General features: G+C 40.8%; 1 protein-coding gene across 13 annotated transcripts in view; it reads right to left on the bottom strand.

The window, feature by feature from the left end:
* Positions 1-10,311, bottom strand: part of IPCEF1 (interaction protein for cytohesin exchange factors 1) — a 169,044-nt gene extending 158,733 nt beyond the window's left edge. For 3 of the 13 annotated variants that reach the window (XM_070486586.1, XM_070486678.1, XM_070486473.1), the window contains exon 1: positions 10,160-10,266. Coding sequence is in view for 3 of the 13 variants with exons in the window: in XM_070486473.1 (XP_070342574.1) it covers positions 10,160-10,161 (2 nt within the window). In the remaining 10 variants the exon portion in view is untranslated. Of the gene's footprint in view, positions 1-2,744; positions 2,981-10,159 lie in introns of those variants that run through there. The other 10 variants (XM_070486746.1, XM_014828866.3, XM_070486363.1 and 7 more) reach the window with 8 other exon arrangements.
* Between the last annotated feature and the right edge of the window lie 8,208 nt (positions 10,312-18,519).

Genomic DNA, 18,519 nt, shown 5'->3' with positions numbered 1-18,519 from the left:
CCAGAAAAGCTATCGGCCGAAAGCCGAAAAGATCCGGGTCTTAAAGGGCCCACGCACAAACTCACTCATTGCAGCTACCTAAAATCACCAGAGAGAAGGCTGACTGTCCTTTGGTGAAACGAGACTCACGTGGTGGGTTCTGGGGGCATCTTGGTGAGAGGAGGGACCTCTCTGGAGACTGATACATTGGTGGGGGCCATTGTTCTGAGCTGGTCCAGGCGTGCTGATACGGCCACAGGTGGGGGCCATTGAGGTGCGCCCCTTGGGCTGTTAGCCCAGGGGTCTGCCACACCCACTAGAGCACAGATTTAATCCAGTTCAGCCAGGGCAGGCAACCTGCCCTAGGGACTGGCCCCACCTAACAGCAAGCCCTCTGGCTACGTTTCAGCCTGCATTGACTGAGTGCCTTGATCCTCTACAGGCAGGCAAGGGTGTCTGCCTCTGTGGGGCAGGGCTTGTATGAGGACCAGGGGAACTGTGAGGGGCATTGGGGCAGAGGTGGGGCCTCTGCAGTGTGGCAGTGGGGTATGCTCCAGGGGGTTGAGAAGTGTGCACGGACCAGGACTGTGCTGACTGTGTATGTGGTCCAGAGTGGGGTGAGGCTTATCAGCGGCAGAAGACTTGTGTTTCACAAATAGCCATAAAAAGGATCAGCCCCACCTTCCAAAGCCTGAAACACCTGAGTGCCTCCATGCCAAAACTGGACCAAGAAGATGCAGAAAATTTGAATAGACCCATCACCAGTAAGGAGATCGAAACAGCAATCAAAAACCTCCCAAAAAATAAAAGTCCAGGACCAGATGGCTTCCCTGGTGAATTCTACCAAACATTCAAAGAAATAAAAGGGATCCACACTGGAAAAGAAGAAGTGAAACTGTCACTCTTTGCAGCAAAGTAGCAGAAAGAGAAATTAAGAATACAATCCCATTTACAATTGCAACAAAAAGAATAAAATACCTAGGAATAAACTTAACGAAAGAGGTGAAAGATCTGTACACTGAAAACTATAAAACATTGTTGAAAGAAATCGAAGAAGACGCAAAGAAATGGAAAGATATTCCGTGCTCTCAGATTGGAAGAATTAACATTGTTAAAATGTCCATACTTCCTAAAGCAATCTATAGATTCAATGCAATCCCTATCAAAGTTCCAACAACATTTTTTACAGAAATAGAACAAAGAATCCTAAAATTTATATGGAACAACAGAAGACCCCGAATAGCCAAAGGATTCCTGAGAAAAAAGAACAAAGCTGGAGGCATCACACTCCCCGATTTCAAATTATACTACAAAGCCGTAGTAACCAAAACAGCATGGTACTGGCACAAAAACAGACACACAGATCAATGGAACAAAATTGAGAGCCCAGAAGTAAACCCATACATTTATGGACAGCTAATATGCGACAAGGGAGCCAAGATCATGCAATGGAGAAAGGAGAGTCTCTTCAATAAATGGTGTTGGGAAAACTGGACAGCCACATGCAAAAGAATGAAAGTAGACCATTCCCTTACACCATGCACAAAAATCAACTCAAAATGGATTAAAGACTTGAATGTAAGACCCGAAACCATGAGACTTCTAGAAGAAAACATAGGCAGTACGCTCTATGACATTGGTCTGAGCTGCATATTTTCAAGTCCCATGTCTGACCGGGCAAGGGAAACAAAAGAAAAAATGAACAAATGGGACTACATCAAACTAAAAAGCTTCTGCACAGCAAAGGAAACCACCAACAAAACGAAAAGACAACCTAACAATTGGGAGAAGATATTTGCAAACCATGTATCAGATAAGGGGTTAATACCCAAAATATACAAAGAACTCATACAGCTCAACAACAAAAAAACCAACAATCCAATTAGAAAACGGGCAAAAGATCTGAACAGAGATTTCTCGAAAGAAGACATACAGATGGCCAACAGGCATATGAAAAGATGCTCAACATCATTAGCTATCAGGGAAATGCAAATCAAAACTACAATGAGGTATCACCTCACTCCGGTCAGAATGGCTATAATTAACAAGACAGGAAACAACAAATGTTGGAGAGGGTGTGGAGAGAAGGGAACCCTTGTTCACTGCTGGTGGCAGTGCAAACTGGTGCAGCTACTATGGAAAGCAGTTTGGAGTATCCTCAGAAAATTCAGGATAGATCTACCATATGATCCAGCTATTCCACTGCTGGGTATTCATCCAAAGAACTTGAAAACACAAAGGCATAAAGATACTTGCACCCCTATGTTCATTGAGGCATTATACACAATAGCCAAGACTTGGAAGCAACCTAGGTGCCCATCAAGGGACGAATGGATAAAGAAGATGTGGTATTTATACACGATGGACTACTACTCAGCCATAAGAAATGACGAAATCCGGCCATTTGTGACAACATGGATGGACCTTGAGGGTATTATGCTGAGTGAAATAAGTCAGAGGGAGAAAGTCAAATACCATATGATCTCACTGATAAGTAGAAGATAAAAATGACAAAAAAAAAAAAACAACACATAGCATTGGAGATTGGACTGGTGGTTACCATTGGGGAAGCGGGGACGGGGGAGGGCAAAAGGGGTGATTAGGGTCTCATGTGAGGGGATGCACTATAATTAGTGTTCGGGTGGTGAACATGAGGTAATGTATACAGAATTCGAATTATGATGTACATCCGAAAAAAATAAAAATTGAAAAAACAAAATAAATAAAATAAGAGGATAAACTTGGTAGAATTTAAAAATTTTTACCCATTTGCTTAACAAGGCCTGGCCATTTCAGCTTGATGCTGGATATGTCTGATGGACCAATTTAATTCCAGAATTCTTTCTCCATGGGATTGGCAGAGGTCATCGGGCCTGCACTGCAGCTTGACTTCTCCCTCTGTTCAATCCTGCTTCTGTCCCCTCCCTTTCACAGGTGGGGTTACCAACAGTCCCAGTTTTCCATGGACCGAAGGAGTTCCCAGGATGCTGGATTTTCAGTGCTAAAAACAAAAATGTCCCAGGAAAACCAGAATGAATTGGTTACTCTATCCACATATGTTGACCCAAGGACACGACCTAATAAACATCCTGTACAGTAAAAAAAAAAAAAAAAAGGAAAATGCAAGTGCAGGAAATCTTGGTACCTTGTGTTCCAGGGTGAGATCCAGCTGTAGCTGGAAACCTGGGCCATATTTGACCAAGAGAGTTCAAGTTCATATCCTTCTCTTTCAGAGAATGGCTGTAAATGAATCTAACCAAGAAAAGGTAGTTTTAATTCACATGATTATCAGAGAACTTAAAAGGTGATCTTGTTTGTTCTCTTGCAATGAAATACCTGGAAGATATTAGGTATTCAATAGGCATTTGGTGAATGTTAAATACTCAAACATGGGCACTCATCATATATGATTATATGATTAACATTCACGCTCATGAGTGAGAACAACTCTTTACCTATTTTGTCGGGATAGTAAGAGTGGTTGGGATTTATATTCTCAGAAGGAAACAGAAAATACGGCTTTTAGCATAATTTGCTTGAGACTTTTAAAAGGTAGAAAGAATAAGTTTTGTTATAACTCACCTGCACCTTAAAGGAATTGAGAAAATGTTCCTGTTGCAATCATTAATTTATTAGAATAGCAGAATCTTCAAACATGTTCAAGAAATTAATGAGACTACCTATGGTCATCAAACCAATAAAACTATCGCAAGCTTCTGCAATATTGTGCTGTGCTCTGAACTATCCAAAGAGCAATCATAAACAAGGAGGCTAAAAAGGATGTTTTTCAGGTTCATGGCCATTTGCTCAGTTTTTGGAAAGAATTGTAGGTTTTCTCCTCAAAACGTGGCTTAGCATAAGTGCAGCCAAGTGTCTTTTGGGCGCGTCGTGACACCTAACACTAAGCTCTATTCTGTAGGAGGAAATAATGTTAAATTACGCTTCTGGGAAGCATTTTGAGTCAGTTCCATTTCTTTTCTTTCTGAGAAGTCTGTATTTTATTTTAAACCAAAATTTCGTATCAATATATAAATTTGCCTACAAATGGTTAAATGTTCTATTCCTCTCTGACATTAGAGATCTGTGCACAAGGCTCCTAAGAAAGCCTTTTTTTCATGAGAGTCGGGAAAAAAAGAACTTCTACACTGTTTAACTTGAAAGAATCTATCCAGTCACAAATTTCTGTTGGGCATTTTGAAAGAGATTATATAAAATTAATAACGTCTAAGGAAAAATGAACACGGCTCAATTAGAAGGGGGAGCAAAATGTTTTTAGTTGCTCAGATTAAATGAATTAGCCTCCAACAATGCTGCTTGCCTGGTAAAAGAATGTTGTTTTCCTAGGGATAATTATGGTAATAGGAATTAAGGTAATTTAAACTCTACTAAAAAGGAGATTTAAGAGACTCTTACATTGCAGAGAAACCCAAGAACGTGCTTAAAATCCTGGCTATTTATGCTGTCATTAAAATAGCTATGCAGGTACCAGACTAACTTTATGCATCAAAAGAATCAACAATTATAGACGAAACTGCTAAAATGACCTGACATCCCGTTAACTGGGGAGTTTCCATTTGCTATATGCTTAGATTGGAGGCTTTGATTTTATATTTGGACCAAAGCACCATCACATTGTGTCATTTTCTAATTCAAAATATTTGAACTTTTCATTCAGTATAGAACTTGGGGAAGTAAATATCCTCCCAAATAGACACTAATGTTCCACATCCAGCAAATGACCCCATGGGTGTAATAATCTGGAATCCCAAGCTAGACTCAATCTATGAAAGGATGCTCTTTTATAGATTTCACAATAGCTGATTTTCATTTTGTAAGTGTGTTTCATTGTTTAGAGTCTTTATTCATTCCCATTCAATGAAGAAGTGACACCACTGTTTGAGGACCAATGCCACAGGTTAGTCAGAGAAATGAGTCATGTTGGGTTTGGTCCCTGGAAGTGATTGCCAGCAATACAGATGAATTTATTACTAGCACGTAAAATGACTTTTATTCTTTACCCCTTGTATTAGTTTCCTAGAGCTGTCATAACACAATACCACAAACTGAGTGGCTTCAAACAACAGAAACTTATTCTTGCACAGTTCTGGAGACTAGAGATCTGAAATCAAGGTGTTGGCAGGGCCATGATCTCTCTCAAACTGTAGAGGAGGACCCTTCCTCGCCTCTTCTAGCTCCTGCCTGTGGTCGGCAGCTCCTTGGCATTCTTTGGCATGCAGCTACATAACTCCAATCTCTGTCTTCATCATCACATGGCGTTCTTCCTGTGTGTCTCTGTTTTCTCAGGACTGTCTTCTTATAAGGACATCAGTCATATGGGATTAGGGCCATTATGACCTCATCTTCATTTAACTAACTACACCCACAACTACTCTAATTCCAAATAAGGTCACCGTCTGAAGTACTGGGGGTTAGGACTTCAGCATATCTTTTTTAGGGGGGAGGCACAATTCAACCAATAACACCCCCTACTATCTTTATTCTAATCCTCTTCTGCCAGTAAAGTTCTTGTATGCCAATCGAGTCTCTACATGGTAAGAAAATGGAATACGAGCAAAGGCAGAAGGTTCCATTGGTTTATAATGCTTTTGCTTTCTTCAAAGCATTTCCACTTAATCGCATTTGGTCCACACAACAAAGCGTACTGCTTAGATATTTTTATCTCAGCTCCTATACATGAGACAAGTTAAGCGTGGAGAAGTTAAATGCCTTGGTTGGTAACACACAACTGTTTTATTCCACAGGCAGAACACTCAAGTCTCCTAACCTTTAGATCTATGCTACTCCCACTAATAAAATCTGTTGTAAATTCTCATCAATACAGGTCCGTTGACATGCAACGTAGAAATTGAATGTTTTCAAATTAGATCCTGTATTGCTATAAAACGGCAAGAGAAGGAATCCTGTGGTGATAAAACTGTTATGTATCTTGACCGCAGCTGTGGACTACCCAAGATGGTTCTGATAGCTGTGAACCCCACTGCCCCACCACACCTTGTTCCTGCTGGTTGGGAAGCACTCCTTACATAACATTACTGGGCTGCCCAAGAATTAGGCTACACTGACAACCACTTATGTGCAGTCATGTCAGAGCACGGGTAGTTCCCCGGAAAAAGAGAAAAATTCCTTTCCACTATCTTGTCAATAACAAAATGGAACGGAATTTCACTCAAGGAGATTTCAAAGTAAAAGTGAATCTGCTCATACTCATCCTTTGTGTCCCAATTCTTGGCGTCAAATCACTATTGTATATAAGAAAATCTTTTTTACTTATATTTTTTCTGACCACCATCCCAATAAACATAGATTCTCTGTAGTTGGATTTACACTATGTCTGAATTATAATTTACCATTTATCACTCCAATTGATGGTATCTTTTAAATGGGTGCAGATAAAGAAGAAAATCCTTAATGCAAATGGAAACAATGTAATGTTGTGCAGCATGGTAATTAGGAGACAGCCTTGGAGACACACCAAGATCTGGGTTTGAATCCCGTCTCCGCCCCTGCCTAGCAGGGTGGTTTCAGACTGGGTACTTTACCTCTAGAAGCTTCAGTTTCATGGAGATAACAACAGTGCTGTTTCCCAGAATTGTTTTTGAGAGGTGACTGAAATTGTTCATGTAAATAACGAAAGTGCTAATTACAGTGCTTTTGGGACACAGCAAGTGTTTGACAATATGGGTTTTTATTCAGTGCTCTACCATGAAATATTCAGAAAATGTTACGGACTTTCTATTCAAAAGCCTACTGGGCTGCTATTTCTAGTTCAGTTCACATTCCATGCTGGGTAATATTTGGTTTTTCCTCCTGGGAATGAGGTTTGTCATCTGTCTGATTAGTTCCTTCATTTCTAACCTTAACCAGCTTTCGCTGACTATCTGGCCATTGTTCATTCAGACTTTTTTGAAAGTGCTCATCCACATTCTAGTAACTTGGGGGTGAGTTTAAGCAGGCTAACTTTTCGCCTTTCTACTGTTATTTCAACACCGGTGTCGGTTGGGGAGGCCTGCCTTTGCTCATATTCGTTCATCTTTTTGCCTCTTCGTCTGCCAACTCTCTCTCATCTGATCGTTCCTAAGACAAAGACAAGAGATTCGTCCCAATACCTACAAGCCAAAATACTCGATTTCTGTTGTCTCTGATAAGGGACTCCTCCACCCCGACAAGCTGGCTTTGTGAGATGGGAGGATCAAGATCCAAGAACAGGAATTATTTCTTGACTTCACAAAAATGTTTTTTTGACCTCTCCTCACTTACATCAAGATGATAAAGATATGTCAACCTTCCCTAAAAAAATTAATTACTGTTATTCTGGGAAATCTAAATTTAATTTAGAACTATTAACTATTAAATTGAGAGTTGAACTTGCTAGACAGTCATCCAATTCAGGTTCGGAGGCAATTACAAATCATCCACAGAAAACAACCCATTTTTATGTGATTCTAGGAACTAATTAGACCAACTAGTCCCAGAGGGGATCTCGTTTGCTTGTTCTCATCCTACAGCTGTTACATGATTTTGTACCAGTCCTCATCTCAAAGGGGATACCCCTACAAAGATTAAATAACATAAATTGTGTCATTTCTTAGATTGCAATGAACCACAAACCTTAGCACACTAAAGCTAAAAAATACTTTTATTTTGATGTGAAATTAAAAGAGGGTTAAGTTTTTGTTAATTTATTTTCATTCAATATTTATTTTGTTTTCAGATTACTAAATTAGTCCAAATATTCTCCAATAATGAAAAATTGCGGAAAAAAATGAAACATACAAAGACAAATATAACCATCAGCTATAAACCCACAATTCATAATTTACCTCGATTTTGCTTCCCTGCAGTATTTTTACATAGTTGAAAAAGTTGTCTTTGTGCTTTTTTGACGGTATTAAATCATGACAATATTTCCATAAACATAATTTTATTGATGGTATTTCTTTACATAGATATATCACCATGTGCTTAACCATCCTGATAACTAGGCTTATAATGCTTATTTTTAATAAAGTATACTTTAAAAGAATCTTGCTTATTTTATGAAATTTAGAAAATAGAAAAAAGCATAAAGAAGAAAAGATTAATTGGTGGGTAAATTTATGAGTGGCTGTGGTGATTCGAAAGCTGAAGAAAATATATCGATAACTACCATTTATTGAAAATCCATGATGTGTCAGGCACTGTGAAATCATATTTCTAAACCTCACACAACAACCCAAAAAGTTCAATCTATTATAATCACCACTTTACAGTTTCAGAGACCAAAAGAGATAGTAAGTGTTTGATACAAATTTTTAATAGATGCGTCCGATCCCAAAACTATTTTTCCTCCTGGCTATATCACACTGCCCTCCGCATCATCACTTGCAACGCCACCACCACCACCATTATCACCATCTCCTCTGCCACCACCTCCACCACCACCACTTCCAATGCTACTTCCACCATCACCTCCACCATCACCGTCACCGTCGAGTCCAACACCCCCTCAACCACCTCCACCATCACCACTTCCAGTGCCACCTCCACCATCACCTCCACTACCACCTCCACCATCACCTCCACCACCACCAATGCCACTACCTCCACCACCGCCTTCACCACCAGCTCCACCTGTACACTACCACCTCTACCTCTACCACCTACGCAACGTCCTCCCCCCCACCTTCACACCATATCCCACTCCTAGGGCTTCTTATCATCTCTTTTCTACATACCATTTCTTCTCTTCACACTTTCATATTCTCTTCCTCTCCTGCTTCACTCTGACCTCCTCCAACCTGCATTTCCTTAAGTACGTTGGTAACAGAGAGAAAGGAAAGACGACCCTACCCATAAACACTCAGTTTATGAACAACATTGAGCATTCGTTACTCAAGAAATGATTGCCAAGCACATAGTATGGAGCAGGCACTGCTCTGAGTGCTGGGAGTACAGTAATTCCCCCAACTGCAGCAATTTCCTCAACGCCATAAAGCTTATTGTGTAGGATTTTCTTCACTCACACACACCATTTGCTATGTCCAACTTTCTTGCAAATGGTCAACATGTGCTTTGGTTATAAGATCACACTGCCTAGCCTCCCAACAGGATGGAAAGCAGAAGTGAGCTGTTCAAGAAGGAGATGCAAGTCAAAAGGAAAGTCTCAAGCAATAGTCATGAAGTAATTTCTTATCTCTTACTGCAACAGCAAACTACCGCAGGAAAGAACTTCCTATTTCCATACTTAGATGATGTGTATTTGCTTAACGCAGCTTGCCTGCAATAATTCATACGTGGACCCTCTCCAGAAAAGACCTTTGATATATAAAGAAAGAGAGGAAAGAAAGGAAACTACAAAATAAAGAATGAATACGTCAACAAACACACAAACTGAAGTCCTTTTCCTCTTTATTTGCATGATGCGAGCAGAAAGAAACTCATGTTCTTTTGATTTTCTGCGTAAAATAAATAATTGTAGAGGAATCAGATTCTGTCTATGACTCTACAATGCCAAGGACAGTACTGGAAACACACAGGCGCCTACAGACTAATAAAGTCCACTGCTGTAGTCAAAGATGCCTTGGTGAGCTTTAACTCTGACTCCTACAATTAAATTTCTTTCACAATATACACAAGCAAAGAAAACACAATGCCCCAAATGCCCTTGGTAAAAACCTCTGAACCAAGATCACCAAAGTTCTCATTTTCATGCAGGGATATTTTGTCAAGCCTGTGACTATTGGCTAAAAGTAAAATCCCCTCCAGCTGCCTACGTACAAAAGGGGATTCTCCACAAAGAACACACTTTCTCCCCAGGGGATGGCCACAGAGTGTTTCTCCAAGTGAGCTCCTCAGGACCCAAACAGGCGGAATTGTGCTTTTCTAAATCAAACCCATGGTCTGCAGTCCAAGCATCTATCAATACATCAATTTAAGAAACAGAAAAGCAGATGAGAACAACACAACTCTCTCCTTCGAAGCTCTAACAGAATTAAAGAGCTCCATTAGCCCTGGATTTCACAGCAGCAGGTTTGTGAAGAGCTGAGCCAATATGATGTCCCAAGAGTCACATTTTAGGGCTCACTGTTCTGAGGATGGTGCCAGAGAATCTATTTCTTTTCCATCTTGATATGCCAACCAATGACTTCTCATACAGCAGCCAAGGAGTGATTTTACTTACATTCAATGAAATGAGAGTAAATCCAAGAGCTGGCTCTTTATCCCTGAATTCAGAAGACTCATGTTATTCTGAGGCAAAGGTTGAGGATTCCACTCTAAGCAGCCACTGCCCTGGAGGCTCAGTCTACACAGGACTTCCATGAGAAGCTGAGCAGAGAGTAAAGCTCTTTCGAAAGAAGAGGAAGTGTCATCTGTACTTCCCCAATCTTATTGTTCTTCCTTCTTATTGCTCTTGAACCCTTCTTTGATTCCAAAATCCAGGACACAATTCATGCAAAACAGGCACATGCCATCTGTCTGACTTCATTGATCATTAACCACGACCCACTGTGTTCATTTCCAGGACACGTGTACAAAACATCGCATGGTTTTGCTTTCCTGTTTGGGAGGCAAAGATGTTTATTTACAGGCACGGAGGGTGAAATCATCTGAAGAGCTGTTCTCAGTGTGTTTAGTTGAGATGCCACTCTTTTATCATCCACCTCTTTTAGGTTCAATCTTCTTTCAAATTTCCCTTTTTTTTCCTCCTTTCCTACTAGTTCATAATACTAATACTAGTTCATAATAAGTAGAGGGTGCAGATAAATTTGTGAAAAGTCTTTTAGGATAAAAATAAGTCTTAGCCTGCCATTCTTTTGCAACACACATAATAGATTCTCTAACTTCAAAACTTTTCTTTCACATACCAGAAAAGGAAAATGACAGGCTGATAGTTAGAGATATTTGAACTCATCACCTATAAATTCCTGCCCTCCCACCTCTCCTTTTCCAGACCAGCATCTTGTTTCTTTATGCCTTCTTGGGAAAAGAACACAATTTCATCATTCTTATATCCTACTTTCAAGAAAAGGAAAGAAATCATTAGAAATGGGCCCATGATCAATGCAGTTTTCCAAAATGTGGTCACTAGATCATTAGCATGTGTATTAGTTATTTATGGCTACATGGCAGATTACACCCAACACTTAGAGTCTTAAAACAACAAACACCTATTACCTCATAGTTTCTGTGTGTCGGGAATCTGGGCCCAGCTTAGCTGGGTTCTCTGGCCAAGAGGCCTCCCACAGGGTTACAGTCAGGGGTCAGCCAGGAATGTGGCCATCTCAAGGCTCTGTTGGAAAAGGAAATTCTTCCAAGTTCATGCACATAGTTGTTGGTAGGATTCACTTTCTCAAGGGCTATGGGACTGAGGGCCTCAGTTCAATGCTAGCTGTTGACCTGTAGCCACTCTTTGTTCCTTACCACATGGGTCTCTCCTTAGGGCAGCTCACAGCATGGCAGCTGGAACATAAGAGGGAAAAAGCAAGAGTGAAAGAGAATGAGAGTGAGGAGTCTGGCTCCTGGTTAAATCCTCTGTGTGAACGTTCAGGCCTACCCATGCATAATTACAAAGGCTTTCCCCCAGCAAAGCGTTTCCCTGTGGAAAGGCACCCTTCCCACACCAGACTTGGTGACAGCCAGTGCATGGCAGCCTCTGAGGGGAGCTATAGTCAAGGTCTCAAGGCCCCCTGGTCAGCCATGCTCTTTTGTATATTTACATTCCTCAGCTCCAGTGTCTTCGTTCCCAGGTCTATTTATCTGAGACCGCAGGCCAAGGTCCCCTTCAGGTACGTCTACTGAGATGTCCTTATGAAGGGACAAGAGAGAAACCTTGAAGACACTTTTCCCCACTACTCAGTCAGTACTGTTTTATTCTATTCTCCTACACACATACACACAACTCAGGGTCCATAAAACTGCCAGAGCCTTTTGTTAGAGGTTCCCTCAACATTGAGATGACCCCCCACATCCATCAAGTGCTGATCCACCTGACCCTCAACAAGTGCAACATTCCATGGGGAAAAGGAAACAGGGGAAGTCGGCGCTTCCTCCGGCTGTAGACTCTTGCTTATGCCCTCACAGTAAGTGACCAAAGGCTTAGCTCTTTCACTTTTGGCTTGTCGCTTTTATCAGCTGTGCTCAGTTGAGCTCCTGACATAAAGAGAGTGTGAGCAAGAAAGAAGTCACAATCACTTGAAACCTATTCTCAGAAGTGGTATCACATCCTTTTTGCCACATTCTGTTTGTTAGAAGCAAGTCATTTGGTCCAGCCTATACTCAAAAGGAGCAGAAGACACAAAGTATGCATTCCAAGAGGTGGTGATCATAGAGGACTGGCTCACAGGTTTAGACACAGTATATAATATTTTATCCAAACTCAAGTTGCCCCTGTCCAGTCAAATATTCACAAAAGGAAAGATTCATCTAAGAATAAAATCATAAATATAGTCATACCACTAAAAGAAAATCTGAGACTTTCATCCAGGCATTATACCAGCCTGCAGCCCACTCTAGTCATACCCGAGATCACATTGCTCAGACCTGAAAACCTGATGACCTCATCATTTCATCTCCAAGAAACAGACAAATTAACACACAAGTAAAAACCTAAACTACCCTGAAAATCTAGCCTAGAATCTGGAAGATGGCTGAAGCCATTTCAAAAAAAAGAATAACTTTTCCCCTAACCACAAGCCCGGGCGAGCCTCACAGCAAGTCCAGAGTTGGACTTTTCTCAGTGGGTTTATATGGCCACCTCAAGCGTTCATCCCATTAGGATCAGAACTCCTGACACCTGGGCTTTCTCCTCTTGACACTCAATGAATCTGCTCCCTCCTAAGAATGACCAGGCAGGGCTTTACTGCCTGGAGCCCCCAACAGCCCCGCACACTACAAAAGCAGATCACTCTTTCCATCTTCCTTTGTAAGCATGAACTGCTTAAACCAGAACAAATAGAAGATCTGTTTCCTGAACTGCAACAACTGGGGATAAGAAGAAAGGGGCCATTCTTCCTAGAGAAGTAAATCATTCAGTTGACTTTAGATCTTCCTAATGTGAAGGTACGCTGATAACAGCTGACAGAAGCCAGTGTCACTTGACTGGCAATAGCTTAAGGGCAACATTTTCGAAAGCAAAGTGGAAATCCTCTGGGTGGCATGTTTTGTGTCTCTTGCTTTTTCAGAAATTTTTTAATTTACAGATTAAACATAGCCTCCATCCCAACATACCCCACACCGCCCAATCCAAATAAAAACTGTGTTAAAAATAAATAACCATGTTGGGGTAGCAGAGAAAGAGAGACTATATAACAAAGTTACTATCTGGTAAAAGATTTGCCTTTTGGGAACAGATAATAGTTTGAAAACTACTTCAGTTTCTGGTCTCAGACTTCCTCTCATTTTCCTTATATTCATTTCATGAAAAGATAAAAATTTCATTAAATCTGTGGAGGAATGAAAGGATTAAAAGAAGATGCTGTACATTTTGACCAGGAATAAAACGAAAATTCTCTCAGTGCCTTCTTGTTTGCGCAAACTTGTGTTTCTCAAAAGTGCTGCCTCATCTTATCCCCACATTGAGCTGTTCTCTAGTTCTCTGTGTTAGGTAGCATCTGAAAGTACTAGATGATATTAAAAAGTATTTAATGACATCAACGGCAGAGGCTTCTCATCAGGCTTTTAGATGCCATCATCAAAGATATCCCCAAAGGGCATGTAATTTATAGTTATGGGGCCCGGATTGGAGCCACTTAAATTCTCTGAGCATAGATCACCTGATTTAGTGAAGTGGAATAGTCCTCCAGGTGGCTGGACTTCCAGTTCAAGATGGACTGGTACAGATTCTTTTCGCCCCTTTCCCTCCCTCCCAAGACCCCATTAAAATGATAGGAAAATCATAGAAAATACATAAACCAACAATAACAAACGAAAAATTGGAGGAAGAGCATTAGAGCTTGAGAGATTTTGAGAAATCTCAAATTTTGTTCTTGAGAGAAACCTCAATAGATTTCTGAAATAAGGGATGGTGGAGGATGGGATGAAGGAAGACGGGGGAACCACAGCTTTCCATTAGTAAGAAGGACACTACAGTGGAGAAACTGGCCATTTGTGACGCAGAATCCCTGAGAGGATCAGGACTCAAAAAGCCAAGAGAAGTTAGAAAATCCACTTAAGTGAAAGAGTTGAAAATAGGAAGATTAATTGAAAGTCTGTAAGAACATAGCCCTTCTCCCATACCCCTCTTTCAAATATCTCCATCAGCCCAGCCTTTACACAGCAAACACATAAAATGGCCAGCAGCCATTTCACCCCACCCTGAGCAATATTATGGAGGATTCTTCTCTAAACAAATGGAAATGGTGCAGAGAATACAGCTATTATATGTGCATGTTGGCACTCCACAGTGACCACATTCTGGTATGAGAGCATCATCCAGCATGTGCTGGAGCACAACATCATCTCCCTGTTGGGTAACCATGAAATGTAGAAAAGCGGGCAAAATGGCTTTCTAATAAGTATTTTTACAGGCATTCCTGAAGATACTGTATCCATAAAAAAGAACAGGATACTAAGGAAGATAAATAATCTGAGAACAAGAAAGAACCTTGGATAGTATGAATATGTTTGCCAAATAAAGATTTTCATGCAAGGCTTGAGTGATTAATTCAAGTAAATCTTTCAGGAAATATTCAATGACTTCATCAAAGAAATGACATAAAAGATTTCCCTTAAGTGAAGTCGATGAGTATTTAGATTAAAACTTCTCACTGAGTGCCCAGAATAAAGAATTTCAAGTTATTGTAAAATTCCCAAACACCAAAGACAACGAAAAAATCCTAAAATCTTCCAAATAGAGAAAACAAGTCACTTCCACAGGAACAAGGAACTGAAAGTTTCCAGATTTCTCTGGAAGTAGCATTGAGGGTTAGAAGACAAGTGAGCAAAACCTCCAAAGTTCTGCAGAACCTTAATTTCACGCTAGAGTTCCATATTCACTCATTCAGCAAATATTTTGGAGCACCGTTCTCCGCACTGCAGACACAGCGGGGAGTGAACAGCAAGGACGTGGGTCTGGCCCGAGCAGAGGAGAAGGGGTCAGAATGTTAAAGGAGAGCCATGCATAACTATGGTTAGGTCACATGGGGTCACAGTGAGAACTTGGGGTTTTGTCTCTGACCATCTAAACCAGGAGTCGGCAAACGTTTTCTGTAAAGGGTTACATAGTAAGTATTTAAATAGTAAATAGTCACAGTTCAACTATTCAACTGTGCCATCGTAGTGTGAAAGCAGCCCTAGACAATGAGAAAATGAATGAACAAGACTGTATTCCAATCAAACTTTATTTGTGGGCACTAGAATTTGAATTGCTTATCATTTTCATGTGTCACGACAAATTCTTTTTCTTTTGATTTTTTTTCATCCGTTTAAAAATGTAAGAAACTGTCCTAACCTATGAGCTATACAGAAAACGGCAGCAACTAGATTTTGCCTGTGGGGAGTCTCTTGCTGATCCTGAATTAAACTATCGATTAAGTATGAAGGTAGAATATGCCTATTTTCAGACACACAAGAGCTGAATCAGAAAGATGACCTCCCATACATCCTTTCTTAGGAAGTTGCTGGATGATGCACCCAAGCAAAAAAAGGGAATAAACCAGAAAATGGAAGAGAGAGAATCCAGGAAACAGAAGACTCATTCCAGGAGTACAGTGAATGGGTGAAATAAAGCAGCTGGCCTAGATGGCAAAGCATCAGACTAGAGCATGAGAGGAGAAGCTCGAAAGCAAAATATCTGGGAAAAATGGAGTAGGAGTGTCTGTACCTTGCTTGCACATATGGAGTAACCTAAGTGGACAGTAAAGGCAAAGCAAAAAAAAAACAAAACTGAAAGTAATTAAGAACCACCAAAAATAAAAATAAAACAGTAGGAGAACTGAAATGTATTACTCTATATTATTTGCCTGTAAAATAAGTAGTAATTATATAGTCACACCAATGCAACTCTCAAGTGATTTTCAACTTTGATAATCAAGGTATGACGAAAACATGTAAAATTAGAAAAGACTGTGTAAATAAGCCTTGATCATATGAAAGTTAAAGTAGGCTTGGCTGTGTAATACAGTAGCCACTGACTATTGAAATTTAAATTTTAGTTCACTAAAATGAAATGAAATTTAAAAATTCACTTCCTCGGTCACACTAGCCACATTTCCAGTGCTCAATACCACTTGTGTCCAGTAGCTACCATATTGGACAGTGCAGATATGGAACATCCACTAACGCAGAAAGTTCCATTGGAGAGCACTGGAGAATTTGGGAAGTGGAAAGAGAGGTTTGAGATACTAAGGTGACTGTGTGAGGAGTCAGGAGATGCTGTATAGGTAGGCAAGAATCCAAAGTGCAAGCATATGGTCTGAAAAAGTCACCCTAGTAACTGACAGAAGCACTAAAAATAGAGATGTAATTATGATGGGAGGAAGACGGAGGTGAGAGTTGTCAAGTGAGCCAAACCCTCGTCTCTTGTTCCCTGAGGCCAATAGATAATGTCTGAAATTGACAAAAAAGAAGCCATGCACACGATGCATAGAAATCACAAGAAGGATTAAAAACAGAATTGCTGAGTGAGAAGCCTGTGATCTGGTTGAGAGGAGAGGGTTGCTGCAGCAGAAGCTGCTTTTCCTTTAGCATCCCTTGCCCAGATCACCCTAGCTCCCCGCCCTGAGCTGTCCATGCTTCAAGGTTTAGCCCACGAGTCACTTCCACAGGGGAGCATTCCCATCCTGCAGACTGAGTTACTCTCGCCTCTTTGCTCTTACAGTATTCTGTACACATCTCTAAACAAACTTTATCATATTTTTTATAATTATCTTTATAAGCACATGCCACACGTGCCTTCTCAAGTCCCTGTCCTTGGAACGGCCCCATGCTTGGTTTAATGCTCTGACATAACCCTTTCAAAATTCTTAGTCATCTGTGAACAAGGGGCCCATGTTTTCATTTTGAACTGAGCCTTGCAAATTATGCAGCTGTCCTGTTCATAAGTTTGGCTCCTACCTGGGCTGCCAGGTCTTTAAAAGCAGGGATGGTTTATTTTTGAAATTTGTATCCCCATGAACGAGCATAGGGCCCTCAGTAGACGACCATTTGCCTAATGGATACTCATGTATATTTTACTTGTGAGGGCTATAATTTTATATGCAAGATCCAAGAACATAATCCACCTTTCAGAAAAGCTATGGTTTGTAGTATGCCAGGCGTCACTCTAACACCATCCCTATAACATCTCTGACTCTTTCTCTGATGCCTGAAATGCTGTAATTACAGTTTTATTCCTTTCTGTGTAAGGTATTTCCTTCTCTTGCACAGTCAGTTCCTTTGGGAGAGGTAGCCTGTAGACCTCATTAGTGAGCCTTAACCAATAGAAATTTGTCAGATCCCTTCAGTTCAGACAGAAGCCCCCTATCCTCAAGGCAGGTGAATCCTTTTAAGTTCACACTTTGAACTCGTAACACCCAGCTGTGTTACTCACTTGGGAGGATGTCAGTAAAACATGTATACAAATAACTCAAATAGCTTCCTGAGCCTCAGCCCTTGCAAACGGTGAAGTGAAAATTTTACTGTTGCACATGAAAATATATTAATACATAAGATCTTTTTGAAAAGTATACACTGTCTCTAACACATAGAGCATCATCTCTAATTTATGCCTGAAACATTTTCTTATCTTTTCCATTAATCAATATAAAAACCCTTACTTGCTTATTTACTATTCAATATATTAATGGAACATGTTTCCTGAGTTCAAGATACTGCGTAGAACCTGAGGGCTACGTAGCTGGGACAGGAGGAGAGCTCAGAGACCTAAGTAGACAAGGAGAACAGGAGGCAGGGTGGGATAGACGCCATGGGACTAGGAGAGGGCAGAGATAGAAGAAAATCTGACTGGATCTACTTGGGCCAGCTTCACAGAGGAGATGCCATATGCACTGATCCTTGAAGCACAGATGAAACATTGATGGGGAGACGGGGCAGCGGAAGACAATCTGTATAGTGAGAGAAGGTTCAGGAGATCAGCCAGTTGATCAGCTCGGTGGTGCTCACCAAGCCGGTCTAGCTCCCTAAGAGACAATTTGGAGACTTGTAGGGGCACTTTTTGTTAGCAGGGTTGAGAGTTGCTCCTGGCATTTAGTTTGGCGGGGGAGTGGGTTTCATGGCAAGAGGAGTTGGATGCACCTCAAACCAAAGGGCAACCCTGACAAAGAAGCGTGATCCTATGTCCCACCCAACTTCAACAGTCATAAATATGTATGGTAGATACGTTTTAGCTGCCCGAATCTAGAAACAAAGTATGTTTTGCATGAGTTTAATACACGTTGAAACATCATTACTTCCAAGTTCATCTTGTAAATTTATTTTTGGGGGGAATTGATGAAGAATTGCTCACCATTTCAGTAAACCACAGTGGCCTAGGAGCCTCGCTTGTGGAGTCAGTCTCGTACCCGCCCGTGTTAGCCGCGGTCACATTCGCGGTCATCTGACGGA

Source organism: Equus asinus, chromosome 1 (assembly GCF_041296235.1).
Source record: "Equus asinus isolate D_3611 breed Donkey chromosome 1, EquAss-T2T_v2, whole genome shotgun sequence".
In the NCBI taxonomy this organism is placed as follows: domain Eukaryota; kingdom Metazoa; phylum Chordata; class Mammalia; order Perissodactyla; family Equidae; genus Equus; species Equus asinus.
This window is presented reverse-complemented; position numbering and strand designations above follow the sequence as displayed.